The following is a 27,877-nucleotide window of genomic DNA, read 5'->3' as shown; positions in this document are numbered from 1 at the left end:
CTTAAATTTTCTTTTATATCTTTTTTCTCACTCCTCTGATTGATCTACCAGCTGAAGTGTGTGTGTGTGTGTGTGTGTGTGTGTGAGAGAGAGAGAGAGAGAGAGAGAGAGAGAGAGAGAGAGAGGAGAGGGAGAGAGAGAGACACAGATACTGGGGACGGAACTCAGGGTCTTTCTACTTTCAAGCTACATTTCCAGGCCTATTTTATATTTTGTTTGGAAACAGAGTCTAAGTTACTGAGAGCCTCATTAGGTAGCTGAGATTGGCTTCGAACCCGCGCAATCCTCCTGTCTCAGCCTCCCAAGTACTGGGATTACAAATCTGTGCCACCGTGCCCAGCTTCCGGCTGAACTTTATTTATTTATTTATTTTTTTGGTGTGGAACTGGGGTTCCTGGAAACCCTTCTACCTCCGGACTACACTTCCCAGACCTATTTTATATTTTTATTTGGAAACAGGGTCTCTTAAGCCAGCAAGGCTGGCTTGGCTTCGAACCTGCATGATCCTTCTGTCTCCGCCTCCCAAGCATGGGGATTACAATTGTGCGCCACCACACCCGACTTCAGCTGAACTTCTTAAAGCCACTTTTCCTTCTGTAATTATATTTTTCATAGTTACCAAAGACTTCTTTTTTTTTTTTTTTTTTTTTTTGGTGGTACTGGGGGTGGAACCCAGAGGCTTTCTATTTCCGGGCTATACTCCCAGACCCATTATATATTTGGAAATAGGGTCTCACTAAGTTGCTGAGAGCCTCACTAAGTAGTAGCTGAGGCTGGCTTCGAACCTGCGTGATCCTCCTGTCTCAGCCTCCCAAGCATGGGGATTACAAGCGTGCGCCACCCCGCCCGGCACCAAAGACTTCTTAATGTGTTAAATAACTTTTTTTTTCTGCAGTACTGGGGATTAAACCCCAACCCTAACCTCTGAGCTCCACCCCTGGCCTTATTTTTTGTTGTTACTGTTTTGAACAAGGGTCCCACTAAGTTGCTGAGGACTTCACTAAGTAGCTGAGGCTTGACTTGAATCTGCAATCTTCCAGTCTCAGCTTCCCAAGTACTGGGTTTATAGGTGTAAGCCACCACACTTGGTTGTTAAATAACTTATTTTAAAAAATTCTTGGTCCTCTCCACTCAATGTTTGTTTGTTTGTTTATTCTGTTACAGAGCCTGAACTCAGAGGCATTCTACCTCTATGCTATACCCCTAGTCCGTGTATGTATGTATGTATGTATGTATGTATGTATGTATTTTTGTGGTGCTGGAGATTAAGCCTCCAAGCTACACCAATAGCCCTTTTTAGTTTTTTATATGAAAACAGGGTTTCACTGGGTTGCTCAAAGTTTCATTAAGCTGCCAAGGCAATCCTCAAACCTATGATCCTCTTGTGTCAGCCTCCGAAGTACTAGGGTTACAAGTGTGCACCACCACGCCCAGCATTTATTTTTAAAACAGGGTCTCACTAGTTGCTGAGGGCCTCACTAGGTTGCTGAACCTGGAAGCAAACCTGCGACCCTCCTGTCTCAGCCTCCCAAGTACTGGGGTTACAGGCATGTGCCACCATGCCGGCTCCTCCCAATCTTTATACCTTGTACTACTTGATAGACTTTCTATAAGAATGGAAAAGTTCTATATCTTTGCTGTCCAATAGGATAATAGCCAGTATCTACATGGGGCTACTGAATGTTTGCTGTAGATACCATGACTGAGGAACTGAAATATATTTTTATCATTTATTTTGGTACTGAGAATTGGACCCAGGGGAACTCTACCTTTGAGCTACATCCCCAGTCCTTTTTTTTTTTTGGTGGTACTAGGGGTGGAACCCAGAGGCTTTCTACCTCCAGGCTATACTCCCAGACCTTTTTTATATTTTATTTGGAAACAGGGTCTCACTAAGTTGCTGAGAGCCTCACTAAGTAGCTGAGGCTGGTTTCGAACCCGTGCGATCCTCCTGTCTCAGCCTCCCAAACGCGGGGATTACAAGCGTGAGCCACCACGCCCGGCATCCCCAGTCTTTTTTATTTTTTATTTTGAAACTCACTAAGTTGCTACGGTTGGTCTCCAACCTGTGATCCTCCTGTCTCAACCTCTCAAGGACTATTAATTAAATTTAAATAGCTCATGGCGTGTTGCTATCCTATTGGACAGCACAGCTCTATGGCACAGTTTATACTGATCTCTACTAGCTAGAAAGTCAATTTGCAGAAGCACTAACATCTCTTCTAAGGTCAAGTCGAAGCTTTCAATCGCTGCCATTCAGAAACCTGTTACCTCCTTAAAGCCTACATGACTAAAATTTAGTTGTTTTCCAAAACGAACATACCTTTTGGTGCCTTTCTCTTAAAAATGTCACTATTCAAACCTACGTCTTTTATTCTCCTGGATCTCCATTCCCTGTGGTATTTACTGGTTTGTCTCTCATAATAACTCTCACATCACTGTGATAAGATATTCCAGTCCCACTATTTTCATGGTTTTTGTCGTCATTTATTTGTTCCAACAAATCATAGAATCATATTCTCCAGGCAAATAAGGTTTTGAGACTGTGGTAAAAGTGAAAGATATACTTATCTTGAATAGTTACCTGTACAAAAGCAACTCCCGTCATCAAAATTACTAGGGAGAGCCACTGGTACACACCTAATTTTTTACTAAGCATAGACACAGAAAATAATGCAGTTGTAAGAATTTTCAACTGGTATGTGACCTGAAAAAGAAAATAGCAATATTATTAATGTTTGTTTGTAGCTTACTTAAAAGGACTTTTAAAAATTATTTTAAGTACCTGATAAGTAGCTGCATCTAGATTTGACAGTGCCACATAAAGTAAATTATTCTGAAGAGTATATATCCCTGATGGGATAGCAAGTTTAAGTGTTTCCATGGGTTTATTAAGAATTTCATCATGTAGTACTCGATTCAGTCCTCTTAGACTACATTCTAGGGTAAAGAAGTGAAATGGGAAAAGTTAGTAGGTTGGTAACTAGGTAAGTTGTAGATCCTTCCTCTCAAAACCCGTGTCCTCATATGTAAGAAAACTGGGCTACATGTGAGGGTACTTTTAGGCATAAAATATATTCTTAAGATGCTATTTTTCAAATGTTAAATATTAAAAAGTAGAATATTAATAAAAACACTATTCTTATATTCTTTCCTTCTCATATATAACTGAATAATTTATCCATATAGATACTGTCATACATTCATATTTATGAAAAACAAGGACTCAAAGTATTAACTTGCCAACCAAGTATTATAGTAATATTATAAAAACTTATATTCTATGTGTTTCATTTATCATTAGCCATTCAAGCCAACTAATAATTGTGAAGACTTTAAGCATGAAAAGAAAGTAAGTCAGATGGTGGGGATGGCTGCAAACAATACAAAGCCCAACTAACACTAGCGCCACTCAACTCACAGTATGAGTCCAAACCTAAAGATCTATAGCCGCTCAGGGACCCAGGCTCTCTCTCCATATGAACACGCTGGCTTCTCACCTTCACACTGTTCACCTATTGTCTGAATTATATGCAGCAGGCTCACCAAATGACTCTGGGATTTGCTTCATGCAACAAGGAAGACCAGGGAACAGCACCTCACAGGAAGACAAGGGAACAGCACCTCACCTCACAGGGATGTTTCTGCGCTCACTGACCTGGACTATGCTACACAGTTACCACCAGCTGCACAGGAGCTGGCAAGTAAAGTCTCTTCCTTTATTTTCTCCACATTACAGGAAGAAAATAAAGAAAGGGATTGGAACAGACTTTGAGCTAAACAACCTACAGTATTAATCACAAAAAAGAAGTTCACAGAACTTCAAGATATATATATATATATATATATATTATATATTATATTATATATATTATATATATTATATATTATATTATATATATATATATATAATCTGTCCAGAAAAGAGAAATTCTAAGGAATTTTTTTTACTTTGTTTAAAGTATCACTAGGTCAACAATGATACTATATAGATGATTTTTCTCTCCTGATACAAAACAAGAAAATTTCAACTATGAAAAATTTTTGAAATGAAGAAAACTTTAAGGATTATTACCTGATAAGCACCCTTTCTTATCACAAAATAGTCAAAAAATTGTTAGCTAAAATATAAGTAGCTAGATTTTTTTCTTAGTTTTATCAAGGGAAAAGCACTTAAAATATTAGGTAGTTTTTAAATTAAAATTTTAAATAAGGCTTTAACATATTTTTTCCTTACCAGCCCTTCAGGAAAAGCTCTTCCACATTCCTGATAATTCCTGGTATTGTCAGATTCTTTTTGTCAAACTAAGGGACAGTAAAATTGTGTCTTATGGTTTTGATTTCCCTGATCACTAATGAAGTTAAGCTCATTCATTCTCATTCATTCATTAACACTGGGAATGAGACCAAGGCTTTGCAGATGCTAGGCAGGCACTCTACCACTGAGCCCCTGAGTTCAACCTCCACCCTGAGTATCCGTAATGTATTTACATATGGCCAGGTTTCCTCTTCTATGAATTGCCAATTTATATCCTTTGCCTCCTTTTCTGCAGAGCTGCTGTCTTTTTCTTACTGAATTGTTGGAGTTCTTTGTAATCCTGAATATTATTGGTGGGTATATGTGATATAAAACTCACTTGGTTGATGTATAGACATTTTCCACTTTAATATATTCCCCAATTATCTACTTTTTCTTTATTGAAAGACTTTGCCTTTTGTATCTTGCTGAAACCATTCACAGTATCAAGGTCATAAAGTTTTGTTTTTATTTTATCTTATTTGTGGGATAAAACCCAGGGGCTTTCTACCTCCGGGCTATACTCCCAGACCTATTTTATTTGGAAACAGGGTCTCACTAAGTTGCTGAGAGCCTCACTAAGTAGCTGAGGCTGGCTTCGAACCTGCGAGATCCTCCTGTCTCAGCCTCCCAAGCACTGGGATTACAACTGTGCACCACCATGCCCGGCAAGTTTTGTTTTTAAATGTCAATTTTTATTCACTTAGAATTTGATTTTGTGCACAGTGTCTAAGTTTTAGTTCACCAAAATGTAGTTTCATAATATCTCTCTACAATGCAACTATTTGTATTAAAGATAACTTTGGTTCCATAGTATTAAGTGCAGTGGATACTTTTTTTTTCCTTTTTCTCTTTTTTTTTTTTTTTTTTTTTTGGTGGTACTGGGGTTCCTGGAAGCCCTTCTACCTCCGGGCTACACTCCCAGACCTATTTTTACATTTTTATTTGGAAACAGGGTCTCTTAAGCCAGCGCGCGCGGCTGGCTTCGAACCTGCGCCATCCTCCTGTCTCTGCCTCCCAAGCACGGGGATTACAAGCGTGCGCCACCACGCCCAGCCTCCTTTTTTTTTTTTTTTTAACACTGGGAATTGAAGCCATATACATTCTATACCTGAGCCATACCACAACCCTTCTAGCCCTTTTTATTTTTAAACAGGATCTCACTAAGTTGCTAAGGCTGGCCTTGAACCTACAATTCTCCTATCTCAGTCTACCAAGTACTGGAATTACAAGCATGTGCCACTGTACCTGGCTTCCAGTGGCGTGTTTGTGTGTGTGTGTGTGTGTGTGTGTGTGTGTGTGTGTGTGTGTGTGTTACTGGAGCTTGAATTCTACCTCTGAGCTAGACCTCCAGCCATATTTTATTTTTAACAAGGTCTCACCTAATTCTGAGCCTGGCCTCAGCTTCCCCAAGTACTGGGGTTACAGACATGGTCAGCATTAACACTCTGCAGTGGGTATTTCACCAGACCTTGGCAGCAAAACCAGCAACTTCTCAGCTTTCCTATTATCATGTTTAAGTGTTTTATTTTTGTCTTGCTGGTGGCTCCTTCAGTCTTATTTTGCTGATCCCCCTTCTGAGTGGAACCTCTAAATAAACAATGAAAATGATACTGAGCACAGTCTTTGGCCTTCTGTTCTAGTACATAATTTAGTTTATCTCATCCAGTTTTTTTTTGTTTGTTTTTTTGTTTTTTGTACTGGAGACTGAACCCAGAGACATTCTACCTCCAAGATACATCTCCAGCCCTATTTTATTTTTTATTTGGAAACAGGGTCTTTCCAGGTTACTGAGAGCCTCAATAAATTGCTGAAGTTAGCCTGAAGCTGTGATCCTCCTGTCTTAGCCTCCCAAGTACTGAGATTATAGGTGTGTACCAACATGCCTAGCCTCCAATCCTTGATTTTTTTTTAAAGCTTTTGGAGCCAGGTGTGGTGGCTCATGCTTGTAATCAATAACCAAAAGGTAGAAACATTCAATCATCCATCAACATATGAGTAAGTAGCTAGCAAATGGCTGTGGTGCAGGCCCATAATCCCAGTACTTGGGAGCCTGAGATAGGAGAATTGCAGGTTTGTGGCCAACCTCATAGCTTAGTGAGACACTGTTTCAAAATAAAAATAAAAACGGCTGGGGGGGTATAAGCTCAGATATAGAAATGCCTGTGGGCTCAATCCCCAGTACAAAATGTGTGTGTGTGTGTGTGTGTGTGTGTGTGTGTGTGTGTGTGTGTGAATGAATAAGCAAAATGTGGTACATTTACACGGTGAATCATTATTTGGCCATAAAAAGAATAAAGTTCCAATATGCTAAGTGAAATAAACCAGACATAAAAGGATAAGCGCTTTATGATTCCACTTGGGTGAAATATCTAGACTAGATATTTTCAGAGAGACAGAAAGTAAATTAGAGGTTATTGGGGGCTGGAGGTAAGGGCCAATAGAGAATTATACCTAATAATTACAGAGTTTCTGTTTGGATAATAAAAAAGTTTTTAGAAATAGTGGGAATGATAGGACAACATTGTAAACTAAATGACAATGACTTAAGCATTAAAAACTATTAAAATGGCAAATTTTCAGTTTTATATATATGTGTGTAAGTGTGTATGTATGTGTACATTACCATAACTTTAAAATGTTGATAATGGAATAACTACACCAAAAGCCATTGAATTTGCATACTTAAAATAGTGACCATATGCCGGGCGTGGTGGCGTACACTTGTAATCCCAGCACTTGGGAGGCTGAGACAGGAGGATCACACAGGTTCAAAGCCATCCTCAGCTACTTAGTGAGGCTCTCAGCAACTTAGTGAGACCCTGTTTCCAAATAAAGTATAAATAAAGTATAGGTCTGGGATATAGCCCAGAGGTATTAAAGCCCCTGGGTTCCACCCCCAGTACCACCAAAAAAAAAAAAAAAATTGTGACCATATGTATGAGGTCTTGGGTTCAATCCCTAGTACAGAAAGAAGCAGGGGTGGGGAGTTGAGAATAGGGGTGTAGCTCAGTGGTAATACATGTGCCTAGCATGAGCAAGTTCCTGGATTCAATCCCTAGCACCAAAACAAACAAACAAAAATAGGTGAAGATGGACAAAGTGGACAAAGGGATTACACATGTAATCCCTGAGGCAGGAAGATAGCAAATTCCATTTTAGCCTAGGCAACTCAGTGAGACCCAGTCTCCAAATACAAAATAAAAAGGGCTGGGGATGTAGTTCAATGGTAGCAAGCGCCTGAGTTCTAACATTAGTGCTGCAGAACAAACAAGGCAATGTTATGGCTCATGAATTACATATCCATGAAACTGTTTTTAAAATCTGTATGAAGCCAAGAATGGTGGCACATGCCTGTAATCCCAGAATAAAGCATCGTTAGGACAAAATCGATAATCTGCAAAACCAAAATTTTGGAAACTGAGACAGAAAGATCACAGGTTCACAGCCAGCCTTAGCAACTTATTGAGGCCCTCTGCAATTTAGTCAAACTCTTTCAAAATAAAGAGTAAAACAGGGCTGGGGGTGCACCTCAGAGACACAATGCCTGAGTTCAATCTCCAGCACCATAAAAAAAAAATATGAAATTAGTCACTGCTAGACTAATCAATGTAGAAAATAAAATAGTCTTACTGTCTTACTTCAGCAAAAACTTATTATGAATGGTCTAAAGTTCTAACAGACACAAGATTATAAAATTTACTCTTATTTTCAAACTATTATAGTGTAACTATTAGAAACTATGATTCAGCCAGGTGTGGTGGTGCATGCTTGTAATCCCAGCATTCAGGGGGCAGAGACCGGTGGACTGTGGTTCACAGACAGCCTCAGCTACCTTAAAGAGGCCCTTCACAACTCAGTGAGACCCTGTTTCAAAAAAATAAAAAGACTAAAAAAAAATTAAAAAAATAGGGGTAGGGTGTATCTCAGAGGCAGAATGTCCCTGGGTTCCATCCTTAGTACCACAAAAAAAAAAAAAAGAAAGAAAAGAAAAAAAGAAACTATGATTCATATTTATAGCGGTAACTAGGAAAACATTAATTATGACAGAAATAAGAATAAACATCTTTAATCCCAAACTAAAACTGTCTTAATAAAATTCTAAAAAGATTAAAATGTTTTAATATAATTAGTTAACATAAGAGTTCAAATTAAATTAATTGCATAAATTAAAAACCTAGATACCTACTACTGTCTTTGTAGACTAATAAAAGGCAGGCCATTATCTTCAAAAGTTCAGCAACAACAACTGCTGTAGAAGATAGATAACGAGGTCCCTCCTCTTTTAAAGTCCTAGAATAACGCATCGTTAGAACCAAACTGGTGGTCTGAAAGACCAAAATTCCCAAGGAAAGGTATTTTAGGTTGGCAGACATTGTTTTATCTTCATTTGCCTGAAAAACAAAATAAACAACACAAGTAAATAAAATTATAAAATACAGAAACTAAAATCCAACAAAAAAAATTCTGGTTTATGACCAAATGGAGTAGACACTCTTATTCCTTCTTCTAATTAAAACCAAAAACCTTGGACAAAAGACAAAGAGTAACTACTAAAAACTCTGAAAGGTAAAGAGTATAAGGCAAATATCTGGACACCTAAGGTCTCAAGGGATGACACAGCAACAAATTCCTTAAAGATTTTTCACCACCTATAGTTTCTGCCCAGAGTGCTATAGTAGCTCACAACCTGGAATTGCCAATGGGTATTACCACAACAAAAATAGCCCAGAGAAAAAGCCACTTCGTCTAAGCAAAAGACTAAGATGGCATTGCTGCAGAACAAAGACCCCTTTCATTTAGATGCTGTGTCCTCTGTGAGACAGAGACTGTTCACCATTGCTACATCAACCAATGAGAGCAGAGGTGTTGGCACTGTCCCCTCCCACAAAAGAGTCTATTGCCACAAAGACCATGGAGTGTATTAGCTTTACTGACCATTCCTGCTATATACAAGGTGAATATCAGCAAACAGGCAGTATCTCCCCTTCCTTTCCCCAGTGACCATCTACTAATATTGGAGATTAAGTAGAAACCAAAGTCTCATAACAATCAAAATGTTCAATATATAATCCAAAAACCAGAAAAAAAAATCTCAACTTGGAAGAGTAAAGGAAATCAAGACAATAATGCAGAGGTTATATGGATATTGGATTTATCAAACAAGAATGCCAAAGATGGTAGAGTGCTGAAGGCCTCAAACCTGAAATACCTCCCAAGTATTGGGATTACAAGTGTATGCCACTACACCTGACTTAAAGCCTATTCTTAGCCGGGCGTGGTGGCGCACGCTTGTAATCCCCGCGCTTGGGAGGCAGAGACAGGAGGATCGCGCAGGTTCGAAGCCAGCCGCGCGCGCTGGTTTAGGAGACCCTGTTTCTAAATAAAAATATAAAATAGGTCTGGGAGTGTAGCCCGGAGGTAGAAGGGCTTCCAGGAACCCCAGTACCACCAAAATAAATAAATAAATAAATAAATAAATAAAGCCTATTCTTAGAGGCATGTCGCGCGCAGTGACGACTCTTACACGATCTTCCTCAAGCAGTTTTATTACCCCAGGTTCTTGTACAGTTCCCGCAAATCTTCTTCCCGTAAATCTTCTCTTCTCTCTCTCGTAGATTTTTCCCCCCAGAAATCTTCCCCTTATATAGAGCCCAACAGCCAATCAGCAGACTGTTCACGTGCACAACTCATGGCAACAGCCAGTCCATTGGCTGTTGCCCTATGGCATGCGGTGTTCCCGTGTATCTCATGCTCTTGTCGTCACTTCCTGAAAGCTGTTTACCACCTAAGTGCTCTGGGGAAGATTTCCGCTCAGCGCCATCTTAGCTCTCGGACTTACTGGCTGATGGGCGGGGCCCGTCACAGTTCCCCCTTTTTTGTTTTTTCAGACAGGAGAGGACAGAGGACTCAACCCCTGTATGTTTGGAAGGGGCTTCTAGGCCCACCACCTTTTGCCAGGGACGGGACAAGAATCAGTGGCAACCCGTATGCAGTTGAGCATGCCCTCCTCGGGATGCACCCTCCCGGGGTCCCGAGTGCAGTCCTAGCTGGCATCCTGTCATTAAGACTTTCCCATCGCCGCAAGCCATATTTGAGGGGATTGTCCCAACTCCATGGCTGCAAATGCCTGAGCTATGAGCACTTGATCTGTAGCGCGCTGACGGATTAGTTTTCTAAGACAGTAGAGACATAAGATACACAGTAAGACCAGACAAAGACCAAGAGCACCCAGTCCAGCCCACTCTTTTAAATGACGAGCTGCTTGTTGGATCCAGGACATCAAGGTGCGGGCCATCACCGGGTCAACTTGAGTAGTATTGGTTTTGATGATCTCCAACCGCAACCGTCTTGTCAAATTGTCAAATTTCGATGACCGGTTATCTGTAGGATATGCAGAAAGCTCGCAAGAAAGATTAGCGGCAATAAACGCATTATCATTAATCATGACAAGGGGAGCTAAATCCGTGCAACTGCCATTTATCCCACAAAGAAGCCACAGATCAAATAGGTTAGAATGAAAGGCCATGGTCAGGCTCTAATAAGTAAAATTATAACCTGCAAAAGTAGAATTTGCTCCTGTGCCAATTTTAAGGGGAAAAGGTAAAAGGATTAAGCGGGGAAGAACTTGAGCAGAATGACTCAAAGGCAATAGAAAAGAAAAAGCAGTCAAAAGCCCCCATTGTGGATCACTTCCTATCCTTGGAATTCCACAGTATCATGGTCCCCAAAAGAATCAGTCGATGGCTCATCATCCTTTTGTTTCACCAGACGAGTCAGCCGCTCTGGAACCCAGACAGGATCGGCGCCGTTCTGTGGAAACACACAAACAGAGCCTCTGGCCCATGTGAGCACTGGGTCAGGTCCCCTCCATTGCCCTGTGAGGGCATCCTTCCAACGCACGAAACCCTGGCTCGTACCCGAGGGGGCAAAATGACGATCGGCAGCAGTCTTGCCATTGACATCTAATTGCAAAAAATTCAAAGTAAAAAGGGCTAAGGATAGGCGCTGCTTCGGTTTCATATTGGTTCCAATTCCCTCTTTTTGTTTTATCAAGCATTCTTTAAGAGTACGATGGGCGCGTTCCACAATACCCTGTCCCTGAGGGTTGTACGGAAGGCCATGCTTTAGAGTTATTCCCATCTGTGAACAAAAAGATGTGAATTTTTGGGAAGTATAAGCCGGGCCATTATCAGTTTTTATTTCTTTAGGCATATTCCATGCTGCCCAGGCCTCAAGGCAATGATTGACGACGTCATGTGCCTTTTCCCCGGCATGAGCAGATGCATGAATAATTCCAGAGACAGTATCTATGGAAACATGGATATATTTCAATTTTCCAAATTCAGATATGTGAGTTACATCCATTTGCCAGAGATGTAGAGGGAGCAAGCCTCGTGGGCAAATGCCCACATGTGAGGGGTGTAAAAAAGGGGCACAGGCATTACAGGTTTTTACAATTTCCCGAGCCTGATGTCGAGGGATTTTAAATCGCTGTTGTAATGTTTTAGAATTTACATGATATTGACGGTGAAATGCCTGTGCCTGTTGCATTTGAGTAAGAGAAAAAATCATATGTATCTTGGTGAGTTTATCTACTAGATCATTTCCATATGTAATAGGGCCAGGTAATCCAGTATGTGCCCTAACGTGCTGGATAAAGAATGGTGTCTTTCTTAAATGTATATAAATCTGGATTTGGCTAGCCATAGAATGAATAGGAGTATGTAAAGAGAGTTGACCCGCGCATTCAAGCGATCTAACCAGATTAACCACATATTGTGAATCTGATAATAAATTGAAAGGAGAAGAAACTCTCTTAAAAATTTCTAAAACAATATTTAATTCAACCAGTTGTGGAGAGGTATGTGAATATTGGATGATAACAGGATCGCTTCCCTCTATTAGGTAGGCCCCCACACCAGTTTTGGATCCATCAGTAAAAATGTTAATTGCATTAGCTACAGGTTTGTTTTTAGTGACCAATGGGAAAATGAGAGGATGTTCCAGAACAAAATGTAACAATGGATCTTTGGGAAGATGATTGTCTATCTCACCACTGAAAGAGCACATAAGTATAGCCCAATCATCAATAGTGGCTACCAGCGTTTGTACTTGCAGAGCAGTGTACGGTACCACCAACTTATCGGGCGTTCTGCCAAAATGTTGGATGCACTGCTGAATGGCTTTAAGGGCAAGGCTTGCTACACTGGTGGGATAATATTCAACTACCTTTTGAGGGGAGACTTTGGGGTGAATCCAAAGAAGGGGTCCTTGTTGCCAAAGAACACTAGTAGGCTGTTTTTCAGTGGCCAGGATACAAGCCCATAATGGCTGTCCAGGGGTCACTCGACGGAGAGACGCTTTCGTAAGTGCTTGTTCTACTAATTGTAACGCATGGCGGGCCTCATCGGTAAGGACGCGAGGAGAATCTAATTGAGGATTGCCTACGAGCAGATTATATAAAGGTTTCAAGGCATGGTTAGGAATTTGTAAAAAGGGTCGAACCCAATTAATGTCTCCCAACAGTTTTTGGAAATCATTGAGGGTTTTTAATTGATCAGTGCGGATGATTAATTTTTGAGGCAGGACTGCATGGGGGAGAACAATGTTGCCAAGAAAGTGTATATTTTCTCCTCTTTGTACCTTTTCTGAGGCGATGAATAATTGATGAGTTTCCAAAATCTTTACAAGGTGACAATAAGCCTCCTCAAGTATGGAGGGATTTTTTGTGGTTAACAAAATGTCATCCATGTAATGAATACACCGAATTTCTGGAAATTTGGTTTTTACGGGCTCAAGAGCACTATTTACATATAATTGACAGAGGGTAGGGCTATTGGCCATTCCTTGTGGGAGGACCACCCATTCATATCTACTGTCAATTTCCTCTTGATTAATAGAGGGAACAGTAAAAGCAAAACGAGGAGTATCCGCAGGATTTAAAGGGATGGAGAAAAAACAATCTTTTATATCTATGCTGATAAGTGGCCACTCCTTCGGAATAGCAGAGAGGAGTGGAAGCCCTCGTTGGACTGGCCCCATAATCTGCATTTGGCTATTTATGGCTCGGAGGTCGTGTAATAACCTCCATTTTCCAGATTTTTTCTTTATCACAAAAATCGGGGTATTCCAAGGAGAGGTGGATGGCCGGATATGGCCTAACTGTAATTGCTCTTGTACTAATTTCCTTGTTACTTCAAGCTTTTCACGGGAGAGAGGCCACTGAGGAACCCATACTGGATCTCCCGTCTTCCAGGTAATGGGAATTGCCTCCTCAGTGGCTACTGCACAAAACCCAGTTCCTCGCGACCACTCTTTTCTTTAGTAGGAATTGGGCTTTTACGTCCCTGGAGGTGTTTTCCCAGCCCGTAGGAAGGGTGGTAGCCCTGGCGAAGGAGAATATTATGGGCTTGGGGGAAATAAGATGTATTTTGTAAGGAATATCCCATGTCCACTAATAAATCTCTTCCCCAGAGGGAAACTGGCAGCTCCAGCACATAGGGTTCAAACTGCCCCTTATGTCCCTCCTGATCTTTCCAATGTAAAGCCCTAGCACTGAGGTCAGGGGTTTTAGCATAACCCAAACCTCTAAGTTCTCCGGTAGCCTTTTGAGTGGGCCATGAAGATGACCAATCTTTACAGGCGATGACACTTTTATCTGCCCCAGTATCTAAAAGTCCTAGGATTTGCTTGCCTTCCACGTCCAAGGTTATCAAGGGACGAGTTCCCATATCAAAGGCAAGAGATATTAACTCATTTCCTGAAGAACCGAACCCACCAATACCGCGTCGTCCCTCTGCTGAAGGAAACATACCATGTAGACTGGGAAGCAAAAGTAACTGTGCCACTCTATCCCCAGGGGAAATGGCAACGATACCCCGGGGCGCTGAAACCATCACTTTGATAATACCGGTATAATCCTCATCTATAACCCCCGGATGGACTACAAGTCCTTTCATGGTAGAGGAAGACCTTCCAAAAAGTAAGCCAACAGAATTAGGTGGCAGAGGACCTTGAAAATCTGTTTCAATAATTTGAACCCCCATTTGTGGCGTTAATACCAGCCTGGAGGTGGCACAGAGGTCCAATCCTGCCGAACCTGGAGTGGCTCGCCGGACTGTTCCGGAGGCTGTAAATTGGGCCACTGAGGTGGCTGTGTCTCCATGGCCCCATACACCTGAGGGTTCCCATATTTTTGTGGGCCCTGGGAACGAGGGCCCGCCCTCCCGTTTTTTGTCTGAGTATTTGATGATTGCTTTCCAGTATAGGGCAAGGGGTTGCCATCGATATCTTTAACCGAACGGCACTCAAAAGTAGGATGCCTTCCTTTTCTACATCGACGACAATACTCAGGAGGAGAAGGATAAGATTGGGACGCCCTACACTTAGGACAATCTCGTTTTAAGTGTCCTGTCGCTCCACAGGAAAAACAATTGCCACTTTTGGTACTATTCTTACTTTGTTGTCCAGAGGCCTGTATAATGGCTGCAGCAAGTCCTGAATTGGTTAAGGGTCCTCCGAGTTCCCTGCACACCTTCATCCACACCTCTAGGCCTTTATGTTTGTAAGGAGTGATGGCCTGTCTGCATTCTTTAGTGCATTGCTCATAGACCAATTGTTTAATGAGCGGCATGGCCGCGTCAGAATCCCCAAAAATTCTTCCCGCAGCCTCTACTAGACGGGCAACGAAGTCTGAAAAGGGTTCAGTCAATCCTTGAGTAATCTTTGTAAGGTTACCAGATACCTCTCCTTTGTTAGGGAGGGCCTTCCAGGCCTGGGTAGCGAGTCTGTTGATTTGTTCATACACCTGTTGTGGATACCCAAGCTGTTGATTAGCAAATCGTCCTTGGCCCATCAGCATGTCTATATCCCAGGCTGAATTTCCTGCTGCTCGATTACGTGCAGCTTGTTCAGTGGCATATTCTATATAATAAGCTTTCCAATCCAAATATTGGCCAGGATTTAAGGTGGCCCTAACCAAATTTTGCCAGTCTCCTGGGGTCATGGCATAGCGATGTAAACTCTCTATTATTGCTATAGTGAAAGCAGCTGACGACCCATATGTGCGAACTGACTCTGCGAGATGCTTAACTATTTTAAAGTCCAAAGGCTCATGATAACGATTTCCCCCCTCCTGCAGCTGGAAAACTGGGAAAGCTTGATTTGCTAAAAAAATTCCCGCATCTCTCCACATCTGACTACTAAAAGAGACACCTTCTCCTGCTCCGGGCGCAGAAGGGTTATACGGAGGAGGCGAAATTTCCTCTTTAATCAGTTCAAAAGCTTTCACTTGTTTACAAATGGCCTCTAATTCCTCCTCAGATTCATCCTCCCCCTCTGACTCTGAATCCTCCTCACTGGCCACTTTAGAGGAAGTTGAACGTTCCTCTTTTACACCGTCTAAAGCTGCCTGGCCCTCCTGCACAAATTTTCTAAAGCGCCTTTCTTCCAAACAGGCACGAATCAGCCGACAAAGCGGCCGAGTCCCTCCTGTGACAATACCTTGTTCTTCGGCGCGTTCTACGTCTCTTCCCAATTTATCCCAGCTTGCCAAAGAAAGATTCCCTGATACTGTAAACCATGGCGCTACCCTATCTATTTGTTCGAGAAAATCTTGTATTGTCTTGTCCCTAAGCTTTAGGCCTCTACTTTTCAACAAAGCTTTCAATGCTTTATGCAATGGGTGAGATGGACTATTTCCCATCTTGTCGAATCAGGACCAGCCCGATTCTCTAACTTACTTACACTAAAAAATATCCTCCTTAATGGAGCCCCCTTTGATCGGGGAAAATACAGCGCTGTTCCTCGCTTTTCCGCGAGCCTCGCTTATCCGCGAGCCTTATTTACTAAATATCCTCCTTAATGGAGCCCCCTTTGATCGGGGAAAATAACCCTCCGTAAACGGAGCCTCCTCCTCCCTTTTCGGAGTCAAGGAGTACTTACCAGCCGGCTGCCCTGGACTGCCGAGGTTCTGATCAAAGCGAAGGTCCCCGTACGGGCCAACCACTTGTCGCGCGCAGTGACGACTCTTACACGATCTTCCTCAAGCAGTTTTATTACCCCAGGTTCTTGTACAGTTCCCGCAAATCTTCTTCCCGTAAATCTTCTCTTCTCTCTCTCGTAGATTTTTCCCCCCAGAAATCTTCCCCTTATATAGAGCCCAACAGCCAATCAGCAGACTGTTCACGTGCACAACTCATGGCAACAGCCAGTCCATTGGCTGTTGCCCTATGGCATGCGGTGTTCCCGTGTATCTCATGCTCTTGTCGTCACTTCCTGAAAGCTGTTTACCACCTAAGTGCTCTGGGGAAGATTTCCGCTCAGCGCCATCTTAGCTCTCGGACTTACTGGCTGATGGGCGGGGCCCGTCACAGAGGCATAAAATCTAGCTTGCTAAATATGACATAAATAATGCTGTACCATGAATATAGGATAAAATTTATAATGGTGAAATATATATATATATATATATATATATATATATATATATATATATATATATATATGGCTGAGCTATACCCCATATATACATGTGTATATGTATATATGCCACTAAATACCACTAAATATATACACACACTAAATTATTAGAAAATTATCCCAAATATTTCATTTACATTTCAGAGACAAAAATTAAATAACTGTTAGAAAACAGAATCAAGTTAAAAAATACATAGATTTATTTATTAACCATATATCTCACTTTTATAAACCTGCAAAAGCAAAAAAATCCTAATGTGAAATAAAATTACAAGCTGGGTATGATAGTGCACACCTGTAATCCCAGTACTTAGGAGACTGAGACAGGAGATTGCAGGTTCAAAGCCAGCCCCAGCAACTTAGTGAGGCTCTCAGCAACTTACTAAGACCCTGTTTCCAAATGAAAAATAAAATAGGACAAGGAGGTATAGCCCAGAGGTAGAGTCTCCCTGAGTTCAATCCCAAGTACCACACACACAAAAAAAAATACAGCATTTAGAGCTGGAATATGCTTTAGAAATTATCTACTATAATCTTTTCATTTTAAAAATGAAGCCTGGCAGAGACAGAAGACTCACAGGTTCAAGGCCAGCCTCAGCAACTTAGCAAGACCCTGTCTCAAAATAAAAAATTAAATAAATAAAGCAGCAGGCATGGTGGTACATGCTTGTAATCCCAGCATTTGGGAGGCTGAGACAGGAGAATCGCGGTTCGGGGACAGCCTCAGCTACTTAGTGAGGCTCTTTGCTACTCAGTGAGACCCAATTTCAAAATAAAAAATTAAAAAAGGGCTGGGGGTATAACTCAGAGGTTGAATGACCCTGGGTTCCATCCCAAGTACAGCATAAAATATAAAATAAAATAAAATAAAATAAAATAAAATAAAATAAAATAAAGCCAGGCGTGGTGGTGCACCTTGTAATTCCAACATTTGGGAGCCTGAGACAGGAAAATCATGGTTTGAGGACAGCCTCAGTTATTTAGTGAAGCCCTTTGCAACTCAGTGAGACCCTGTTTCAAAATAAAGAATAAAAAAATAGGGCTAGGGGTGTAGCCTGGAGGTAGAATGACCCTGGGTTCAATCCCCAGTACCGCAAAAAAAAGAAAGAAATACCAGTTTATATAGTTAAATATTAGTTTCCCTGGCTCACATTACATGCTACTGTAAAATTCTGGAATATCTTGGTGCCTTTACCTCTACATAGAGAGTAAGTTGCCAACATCCTGTATTTGGCATAGACATCTAATTCTCCTGGAAAATGTCAAACAATAATTTCAAATCCGTTCAAGGAAGTCTCTTGCTTACACTAGCTACCAAGGTCATAATGTACCTGTTTTAAAAGCAAACTCTAGCAGGGCGTCGTGGCGCACACTTGTAATCCCCTTGTTTGGGAAGCGGAGAAAGGAAGATCGCGCAGGTTTGAAGCCAGCGCGCTGGTTTAAGAGACCCTGTTTCCAAATAAAAAAATATATATAAAAAAATAGGTGTCTGGGAGTGTAGCTGTTTCTAAGCTGGGGTATATACATTTAAAACTTTGCTTTTTCACCTCCACAGAGATGACATCAATACAAACAATTATAATGATAATACAGTTCTTAATAATGTTCTTGGTCTTATGTATTTTTAACAAGTTGGAAAGTAGAATATATAACAAATGATCACTTGTATCAGATTACCTATAAAGAACTACAACTTAATTTACTATTCTGGCAAAGCGCAGAGTACACTCAAAACAAAAATAAAATACTAGTATATGAACGCTTATACAAATACCTAATTTGGTTTTGAGGCATAGCCAAACCATATACATAAAACTAAGTAAATGCATAGCAAACCATTAAAGACAAATTGATCAAAACAAAGAGTATACCTGGTGTGATGGCACACACCTGTAATCCCAGTATTTAGGAAGCTGAGACAGGAAGATTACAGACTGCCTCAGCAAATTAGTGAGATCTAGTTTCAAAATAGCGCCGGGCGTGGTGGCGCACACTTGTAATCCCCGAGCTTGGGAGGTGGAGACAAGAGGATCATGCAGGTTCGAAGCCAGCCACGAGCGCTGGCTTAAGAGACCCTGTGTCCAAATTAACAAAATATAAAATAGGTCTGGGAGTATAGCCCAGAAGTAGAAGGGCTTCCAGGAACCCCAATACCACCAAAAATAGGGGGGGGGGGTGCTAGGGTGTAGCTCAGAGTAGAAATACCCCTGGAGTAAATCCTCAGTACCAAAATAATAATAATAAAATCAAACAAAAAACAAAACAAAGAATTTGTTTCATTTCTACAATTTGCAATATTAACATTTTTCATTTGGATGTCAAATATCTCCCCCTCAAAACTAAAAACAAGCTTAAAATAATTTCATGTTGAAGATTTAACTACAATCCTTTCTATATTCCCCCCCCTCTTAGGAACTAATTCCCCTTTTATCCTTTCAGGTGTCCTCATTCCTCTTGCTTCCAAATTATTCTGTTTCATAAAAATTTTCTTGTCTTTTTTTCTTTCTGGTGGCACTGGGGATTGAACCCAGGGAATTCTACCTCTGAGCTATACTCCCATCCCTTTTTTATTTTTTATTTAGAACAGTGTCTTGCTAAGTTGCCAAGAGTCTCACTATATTACTGAAGCTGGTCTTGAACCAGCCTTTCAGGTGTTATAAAATTTTTCTACAAGAAACCTATCAATAATCAGGAAGAAACAGTGCTAGTTTCCTTTACATATGTAATCTCATTTGATTTACTATCAAAAATCTTTTTTTGGCTGAGTGCACTGGCCTATACCTATAATCACAGCTATTCTGGAGAATGAGGCTGGAGGGAGTCTAGTTTGAGGCTTGACCAATGTTTTTGGTCTCTTATAATTCAAAGCCAGCCTAGACTTAGTGAGACCCTGTCTCAAATAAAAAATAAAAAGGGCTAGGGGTGTAGCTCAGTGGTAGAACACGCCTGGGATCAATCCCCATAAATGGAGGTTGGGGAACAGCTTTGTTTTTATAATTTACTGTTAAAACCAGTTAATAGAACTGGGTATATAACTCAATGGTAGAGTATTTGCCTGGCACGCAGGAAACCCTGGTTTAGATCGCCATTTTTTTTTTGTTGTTGTTGTTGTTGGTACTGGGGTGGAACCCAGAGGCTTTTCTACCTCCAGGATATATTCCCAGACCTATTTTTGTATTTTATTTGGAAACAGGGTCTCACTAAGTTGCTGAGAGCCTCACTAAGTAGCTGAGGCTGGCTTTGGACCTGTGCGATCCTCCTGTCTCAGCCTCCCAAGCATGGGGATTACAAACCTGTGCTACCATACCCGGCTATTCTTTTTCTTTTTTTGGAATATGTGTGTGTGTGTGTGTGTGTGTGTGTGTGTGTGTGTGTGTGTGTGTGTAATTTGGAAACAGGGTCTCACTAAGTTGCTGAGAACCTCACTAAGTAGCTGAGGCTGGCTCCGAACCTATGCGATCCTCCTGTCTCAGCTTCCCAAGTGCAGGAATTACAAACCTGCACCACCACGCCTGATTAGATCTCCAGTTTAAAAAGAAAAAATTAATGATATTGGACATGGTGGCACATGCCTGTAATCCCAGTACTTAGTAGGCAGAGACAGGAGGATCACAGGTTTGAGACCAGCCTTACCAATTTAGCAAGACCTTAAGCAACTTAGCAAGACCCTGTTTCAAAATAAAGAGTGCTAAGGGTATAACTGGGAAGTAAAATTCCATGGGGATCCCCAGTATCCCCCCAAAATTAAACTACTGTACAATTATTAAAGTTACACAGATTTGTTATTATTGTTATCATTGTTTTGCAGTACCAAGAATCAAACCCAGGGCCTTGCGAGTACCAGGCAAGCCTCTACCACTGAGCTATATTGTGAGCCCCCTAAATTGGACTGAACTGATATAGCAATTACATTGCTAGTACTTCTAATGGTCCTTTAATAAAAGTCCTTTTAGGTTTAGTCATCCTCGTAGATCATCTTATTTTTTTTTGGGTAGTGTTGGGGATTGAACCCAGGGGTAGAAACATGCTATACCATTGACCAGCCTGTCCTAATAGATCTTGTGCTTGCTTACTAATCACTGTTTTTCATCTAAATTGTTGAATAAGTTTAATATGTACAAAGTGAGTTTTTTGGGGTTTTTTGCAGTACTGGAATGGAACACAAGGGCATTATACCTTTGAGCTACACCCCTAGCCCTCTTTTTTATTCTTTATTTTGAAACAGGGACTCACTGAGTTCACAAAGGGCCTCGCTAAGTAGCTGAGGCTGGCCGCAAACACGATCCTCCTGTCTCAGCCTCCCGAATGCCGGGATTACAAGTGTGCGCCACCACACCCAGCTTGAATTTACTTTTTAAATCTCACTCCATGGGAGAAAATGTACAACTACAGCTTGATTCAAAGCCAGGTATGGTAGTGAGTGCTTGTAATCCCAGTCCTTGGAAGACTGAGAAAGAAGGATTACAGATTCAAAGCCAGTCTCAGGAATTTAGTGAAGCCCTTTACAAATTAGTGTGACCCCATTTCCAAGTAAAAGATAAAATAGGGCTGGGGGTAGCTCTGAAGTAGAATGCCCCTAGGTTCAATCCCCACACACTCGACCACTCCCCCACCTATACAAACACACATACACACACACACACACACAGAAAAAAAAATTTGAATTTTGATGATGGCTTCATTAGAATGTACCTTTGCATTTTATACAAAAAAATTAGTAAACTTATTTCAAATTCATTCTCAGTAATTATTTTATAGTCTTAAGAAAAAATGGAGGGCTAGGGGAATAGCTAAGTGGTTGAACACTTGCCTAGCATGTGAGGCCCTGGGTTTGCTCCTCATCACTGGAAGAAAGGGAAAGGAGGGACGGTTGATTGGGTGAGTGGGGGGATTTTTCCAAATATAGTAGAAGATAATTTTGTGTGTGTGTATGGTACTGGGGGTGGAACACAGGGGCTTTTCTACCTCCAGGATATATTCCCAGACCTATTTTTTATACTTTATTTGGAAACAGGGTCTCACTAAGTTGCTGAGAGCCTCACTAAGAAGCTGAGGCTGGCTTCAAACCTGTGTGATTATCCTGTCTCAGCCTCCCAAGCACTGGGATTACAAACGTGCACCACCATGCCCGGCTAGAAGATAATTTAAATAAATTTGATATGATAACTATACCATATCCCTCATTTTCATTAAAGTAGTTCCCAAAGGTGATCCTTTAGCTTTATCAAACTCTGTTAGCCGTGTGTGTGTGTGTGTGTGTGTGTGTGTGTGTGTGTGTGTGTGTATGAATGGAAATTGAACCTTGAACACAAGGGCACTCTACCATTGATCTACTTCCCTAGCCCTTTTTATTTTTTATTTTGAGACAGAGTCTTACTAAGTTGCTAAGTCTAGCCTCAAACTTATGATCCTCCTGTCTCAGCATCCCAAGTCACTGGGATTACAGATAGGAGCCCAAGCCTGGCTGTCAGCCAATTCTGAGTTGCTTTAAATGTTTAAAAAAAAATTATAAATTTGGAGTGGAGTGTAGTTCAGTAGTAGAAAGCTTGCCTGGCAGGTATGAGGTCCTGGATTCAATTCTAAGCACCACAGGTAACAACAATGCATATACATATACATATGTATTTATATATACAAACATATGTATATATAATATACCATCCTCCCCCTAAATTAATCAGGATTACTGAAAAACTAATTGTATATACTATCAATAATAGCATTACAAATATAAATTGTGAAATAAAGCACCATAAGAGTCCGGCATGGTGGCACACGCTTGTAATCCCAGCGCTTGGTAGGCTGAGACAGGAGGATCGCACAGGTTCGAAGCCAGCCTCAGCTACTTAGTGAGGTCCTGTTTCCAAATAAAATATAAAATAGGTCTGGAAGTATAGCTCGAAGGTCGAAAGCCCCTGGGTTCCACGCTGAGTACCACCGGAAAAGAAAAAAAAAAAAAGAAATAAAGCACCATGTACTAATAATTTCTATATGTCTTTTTCTTTTTTTTCGGTCTTAGGGATTGAACCTAAGGTCTCCTGCTAGTATAGAGCTCTACCACTTAGCTTCATCACCAGACTGGCATGGAACTTGTGATCCTCCTGCCTAGCCTCCTAAGCAGTTGAAATTGTAGGCATGCACTACTGCACCAGGCTCTCTATTCATCTTTTCAAAGAAAGAATATGTCCTTGTGGACAAATCTGAAAACCAGTATGGCTGCAACTTACTTCCAGTGGCTTACCAATATATATTCAGTATAATACTTAGGTTCTGTATAAGTCTATCATTCTAGAGGGGCAATATCTTTATTTTCTGGTATATGTCTCCATCCACTAAAGATAAAAAAAAAACCTAAATGTTTATCAATGTTTTCTGAACACTGATTATCAAAAATCATCCCTTAGGACACTATAATAGTCTGCTTAGAAGTTAATGACAGAGCCAGGCGTGGTGGCGCATGCTTGTAATCCCAGCATTTGGGAGGCTCAGACAGGAGGACTGCAGTTTACCGACAGCCTCAGCTACTTAGGCCCTTTGCAACTCAGTGAGACCCTGTTTCAAAATAAAGAATAAAAAATAGGCTGGGGGTGTAGCTCGGAGGTAGAATGCTTCTGGGTTCCATCCCCAGAACCACAAAAAAAATAATAATAATAAGTTAATGACAGAATATATATGAAAACACACAAGTAATAAGTGGTATGCAAATGTTTGTATTAACACTAGTTTAAAACAACTATTGGGAGCACGCCAGACCCCTGGAGAAACCGGGCCAAGTAAGACACTGAGTTCTGGGCGGGGGTCGCACGCGGGGCACGCCAGATGGAGCCCGGGTCGCAGGACTCTGGGCCCCGGGCCGAACTGCGAGTAGCACGCCAGACCCCTGGAGAAACCGGGCCCAGAACAGAAAAGATAAAGAAAAATATCAGAGAGGAGGTAAGAAAGCCGTTATGGATGCCAGGACACTGGAGATGCAGACAAAACTTATCTAAATGCACTGGAACTTATGGAAAAATTCGCCGTGAAAGAGGACTGCTATTTCTCTATATTGTTAAGAATCTCAGACATCACCTGTAAGGAGAGAGTTTAGCGGAGACCAAGGAGAAATGCGGTGTTGAAAGAGTTCTCCGCGATGGTGGTGGAGACTTGTATTCAGGAGAAGCAGAAACCGGATCCTACCAACTTTATTTTTTTGGAGAAATTACACCAAATGTCGAATGCTACCATCACGCATGCTTAGGAACACTGGACAACATTCAGAGCGGAAAAAGAGCCTGGGAAGGATTTGAAACGGTGGAGGCAGTGGCAATGCTAGTGGCCAATCCTCAGGGGAGGCAGAGATCTGATACATTACACCTGGAACCTTTGAAATAATAACCACAGAGACAGTGATCAGAACCTGCTGAGGGGTTAGGTGGGCGCCGGGGCCAGTGGCCGACATCGGAGCTTGCTGTGAGGCAAGGCCAATACTGAGGCCTCCGTGGCTGGGATTGGAACCTGCCGAGGGGTTAGACCGATGCTGGGGCCAGCGAGGCCGGCATCGAAGCCTGCCGTGAGGCAAGGCCAGTGCTGGGGCCTCCGAGGACGGGACTGGAGCCTGCTGAGGGGTTAGGCCGGTGCTGGGGCCAGCGAGGCCGGCATCAGAGCCTGCCATGAGGCAAGGCCGATACTGGGGCCTCCGAGGCCAGGATAAGAGCCTGCCGAGGGGTTAGGCCGGTGCTGGGGCCAGCGAGGCTGGCATCGGAGCCTGCCATGAGGCAAGGCCAGTACTGGGGCCTCCTAGGCTGGGATCGAAGCCTGCCTTGAGCCAAGGACGGTACTGGGGCCTCCGAGGCCAGGATAAGAGCCTGCCGAAGGGTTAGGCCGGAGCTGGGGCCAGCGAGGCCGGCATCGGAGCCTGCCATGAGGCAAGGCCGGTGCTGGGGCCTCCGAGGCCGGGATTGGAGCCTGCCTTGAGGCAAGGCCGGTACTGGGGCCTCCGAGGCCAGGATAAGAGCCTGCCGAGGGGTTAGGCCGGTGCTGGGGCCAGCGAGGCCGGCATCGGAGCCTGCCTTGAGGCAAGGCTGGTACTGGGGCCTCAGAGGCCAGGATAAGAGCCTCCTGAGGGGTTTGGCCAGTGCTGGGGCCAGCGAGGCTGGCATCAGAGCCTGCCATGAGGCATGGCCGGTGCTGGGGCCTCCGAGGCCAGGAAAAGAGCCTGCCGAGGGTTTAGGCCGGTGCTGGGGCCAGCGAGGCCGGCATCGGAGCCTGCCTTGAGGCATGACCAGTGCTGGGGCCTCCAAGGCTGGGATCGGAGCCTGCCGAGGGGTTAGGCCAGTGCTGGAGCCAGTAAGGCCAGCATCGCAGCCTGCCGTGAGGCATGACCAGTGCTGGGACCTCCGAGGCCAGTATCGGAGCCAGCCGAGGAGTTAGGCTGGTGCTGGGGCCAGTGAGGCTGGCATCGGAGCCTGCCATAAGGCAAGGCCGGTACTGGGTCCTCCGAGGCCAGGATAAGAACCTGCCGAGGGGTTAGGCCGGTGCTGGGGCCAGCGAGGCCGGCATCGGAGCCTGCCGTGAGGCATGGCCGGTGCTGAGGCCTCCGAGGCCAGGATCGGAGCCTGCTGAGGGGTTAGGCCGGTGCTGGGGCCAGCGAGGCCGGCACCGGAGCCTGCCATGAGGCAAGGCCGGTACTGGGGCCTCCGAGGCCAGAATTGAAGCCTGCCGAGGGGTGAGGCCAATGCTGGGGCCAGCGTGGCCGGCATTGGAGCCTGCCGTGAGGCAAGGCCGGTGCTGAGGCCTCCGAGGCCGGGATTGGAGCCTGCCTTGAGGCAAGGCCGGTACTGGGGCCTCCGAGGCCAGGATAAGAGCCTGCCGAGGGGTTAGGCCGGTGCTGGGGCCAGCGAGGCCAGCATCGGAGCCTACTGTGAGTCAAGGCCAGTACTGGGACCTCCGAGGCCGGGATAATAGCCTGCCAAGGGGTTAGGCCGGTGCTGGGGCCAGCGAGGCCGGCATCGGAGCCTGCCGTGAGGCAAGGCCAGTACTGTGGCCTCCGAGGCCAGGATAACAACCTGCCGAAGGGCTAGACCGGTTCTGGGACCAGCGAGGCCAGCATCGGAGCCTACTGTGAGTCAAGGCCAGTACTGGGACCTCCGAGGCCGGGATAATAGCCTGCCAAGGGGTTAGGCCGGTGCTGGGGCCAGCGAGGCCGGCATCGGAGCCTGCCGTGAGGCAAGGCCAGTACTGTGGCCTCCGAGGCCAGGATAACAACCTGCCGAAGGGCTAGACCGGTTCTGGGACCAGCGAGGCCAGCATCGGAGCCTGCCGTGAGGCGAGGCTAGCATCGGAGCCTGCCGTGAGACATGGCCAGTGCTGGGGCCTCCTAGGCTGGGAACGGAACCTGCCGAGGGGTTAGGCCGGTGCTGGGGCCAACGAGGCAGGCATTGGAGCCTTCCGTGAGGCTAGGCCAGTGCTGGGGCCTCTGAGGCCAGGTTTGGAATCCTGCCAAGGGGTTAGGCCGATGCAGGGGCCAATGGCCAGCATCGGAGCCTGGCGTGAGGCAAGTTCACTCCTGCGGCCTCCAAGGCCGGGACCAAAGCCAGCTTAGGGGTTAGACCGGTGCAGGGGCCAGCGAGACCAGAACTGGGGCCTCCCATGAGGCAAGGCCGCTGCTTGAGCCAGCGAGGTCTGGATCAGTCCACTGAGTAGCCAGGTCACTACTGGGACCATCAAGAGTGGGATCGGTACTTGCAACGCAGCATGCACAGAGAAATAGCGCAGAAAATATAAATCAGACGCTTCTCTTAATCAGCAATAACTAGGAGGAAAAGGGCAACAGGAAGAGGTTGAGCTATAGAAAGGGCCCTATAGTGAAGCAACTAATGTGACCAATCAGAGGGTATGTAATACTGGAGGACGGAGCCTCTTTAAAACGCAGGAGGTACATAAACAAATGTATCAAAGTAAATCACCAAAGAAGCGTGGGATGGAGGGAGGGGGAGGGAATGGGATGGGGGCTGGAGGAGGGCTAATTGGATGATGTGTGCTTGTATATCCTCTCAAGTCTTGTACTCCAATGTGATTGATATATGACTACAATGCACCAATTTAAAAAATAAATTAATAAAAAAAACAACTATTGGTATAAAAAACAAATTTTTAAAGATTTTTCCAAATAAACAAGGAGAAAAAGTAAATACATACAAAAATGTTAAGCTCTGTTACATTTTTTGTCCATTATCTTCCATAATACTAAAACTTTAAAAACTAGAAACTAGCTACACAATAAATAATGATAAAACTCATAACTGATTCTATTTTTCAACACCAATATTTACACATCTTCTATCTACCGCAGAAATAGCTTTAGCACTCAAAAAAAAAAAAAGAGCAACAATATTCTGTACTTAAAATCCATATACTCTTTTGGGAAATCAAAAATTCTTTTTTTTTTTTTTTCGGTACTTGGGATGGAACCCAGGAGCATTCTACCTCCAAGCTATACCCTCAGCCCTATTTTTTTTAGTCTTTATTTTGAAACAAGATCTCACTGAGTTGCAAAGGGCCTAAGTAGCTGAGGCTGTCTGGGGTCCTCTTGTCTCAGCCTCCCAAATGCTGGGATTACAAGCATGCGCCACCATGCCCGGCTAAAATTTCTTATTTTTATATAAATAAAAGAAATGAGAAGAAAGTTAATAGTTATAAGAATTATTCTTAGTGTACAAGAAGGCAAAATCTCATTCAGTAACACTTTCTTACTGATTTCCTTTTTTATTTAAATGGTGCTGGTGTTTGAACCCAGAGAAATTCTACCATTGAACTATACCTCCGGCCCCTTTTATTTTTTATTTTGAAACAGAGTTTTGCTAGTTTTCTTTATTTTTTTATTTTTTTATTTATATTTTTTTTGCGGGTATGGAATTGGAACCCAGGGGCTACACCCCCTGCCCTATTTTTTATTCTTAATTTTGAAGCCGGGTCTTACTGAGTTGCAAAGGGCCTCACTAAGTAGCTGAGGCTGTCCGCGAACCGTGATCCTCAGGTCTCAGCCTCCCAAATGCTGGGATTACAAGTGTGCGCCACCATGCCCGGCTAAATTTTGCTAGTTTTCTGAAGATGATCTTA

The 27,877-nt window shown here is 43.2% G+C and overlaps 1 protein-coding gene across 3 annotated transcripts in view; it reads right to left on the bottom strand.

Moving 5' to 3' along the window:
• The window catches only part of SLC35A3 (solute carrier family 35 member A3), a gene marked incomplete at both ends in the record, with an annotated part of 58,487 nt that overhangs the window by 18,248 nt on the left and 12,362 nt on the right, over nt 1–27,877 (bottom strand). Inside the window, 3 exons of one of the 3 annotated variants that reach the window (XM_080691834.1) lie at nt 2,585–2,707; nt 2,786–2,940; nt 8,487–8,691. In XM_080691834.1, coding sequence (XP_080547960.1) covers nt 2,585–2,707; nt 2,786–2,940; nt 8,487–8,691 — 483 coding nt within the window. Of the gene's footprint in view, nt 1–2,584; nt 2,708–2,785; nt 2,941–8,482; nt 8,692–27,877 lie in introns of those variants that run through there. The other 2 variants (XM_080691832.1, XM_080691833.1) reach the window with 2 other exon arrangements.

The sequence above is a fragment of the Muscardinus avellanarius genome, assembly GCF_963383645.1.
Source record: "Muscardinus avellanarius genome assembly, chromosome: 3".
Classification (NCBI taxonomy): domain Eukaryota; kingdom Metazoa; phylum Chordata; class Mammalia; order Rodentia; family Gliridae; genus Muscardinus; species Muscardinus avellanarius.
This window is presented reverse-complemented; position numbering and strand designations above follow the sequence as displayed.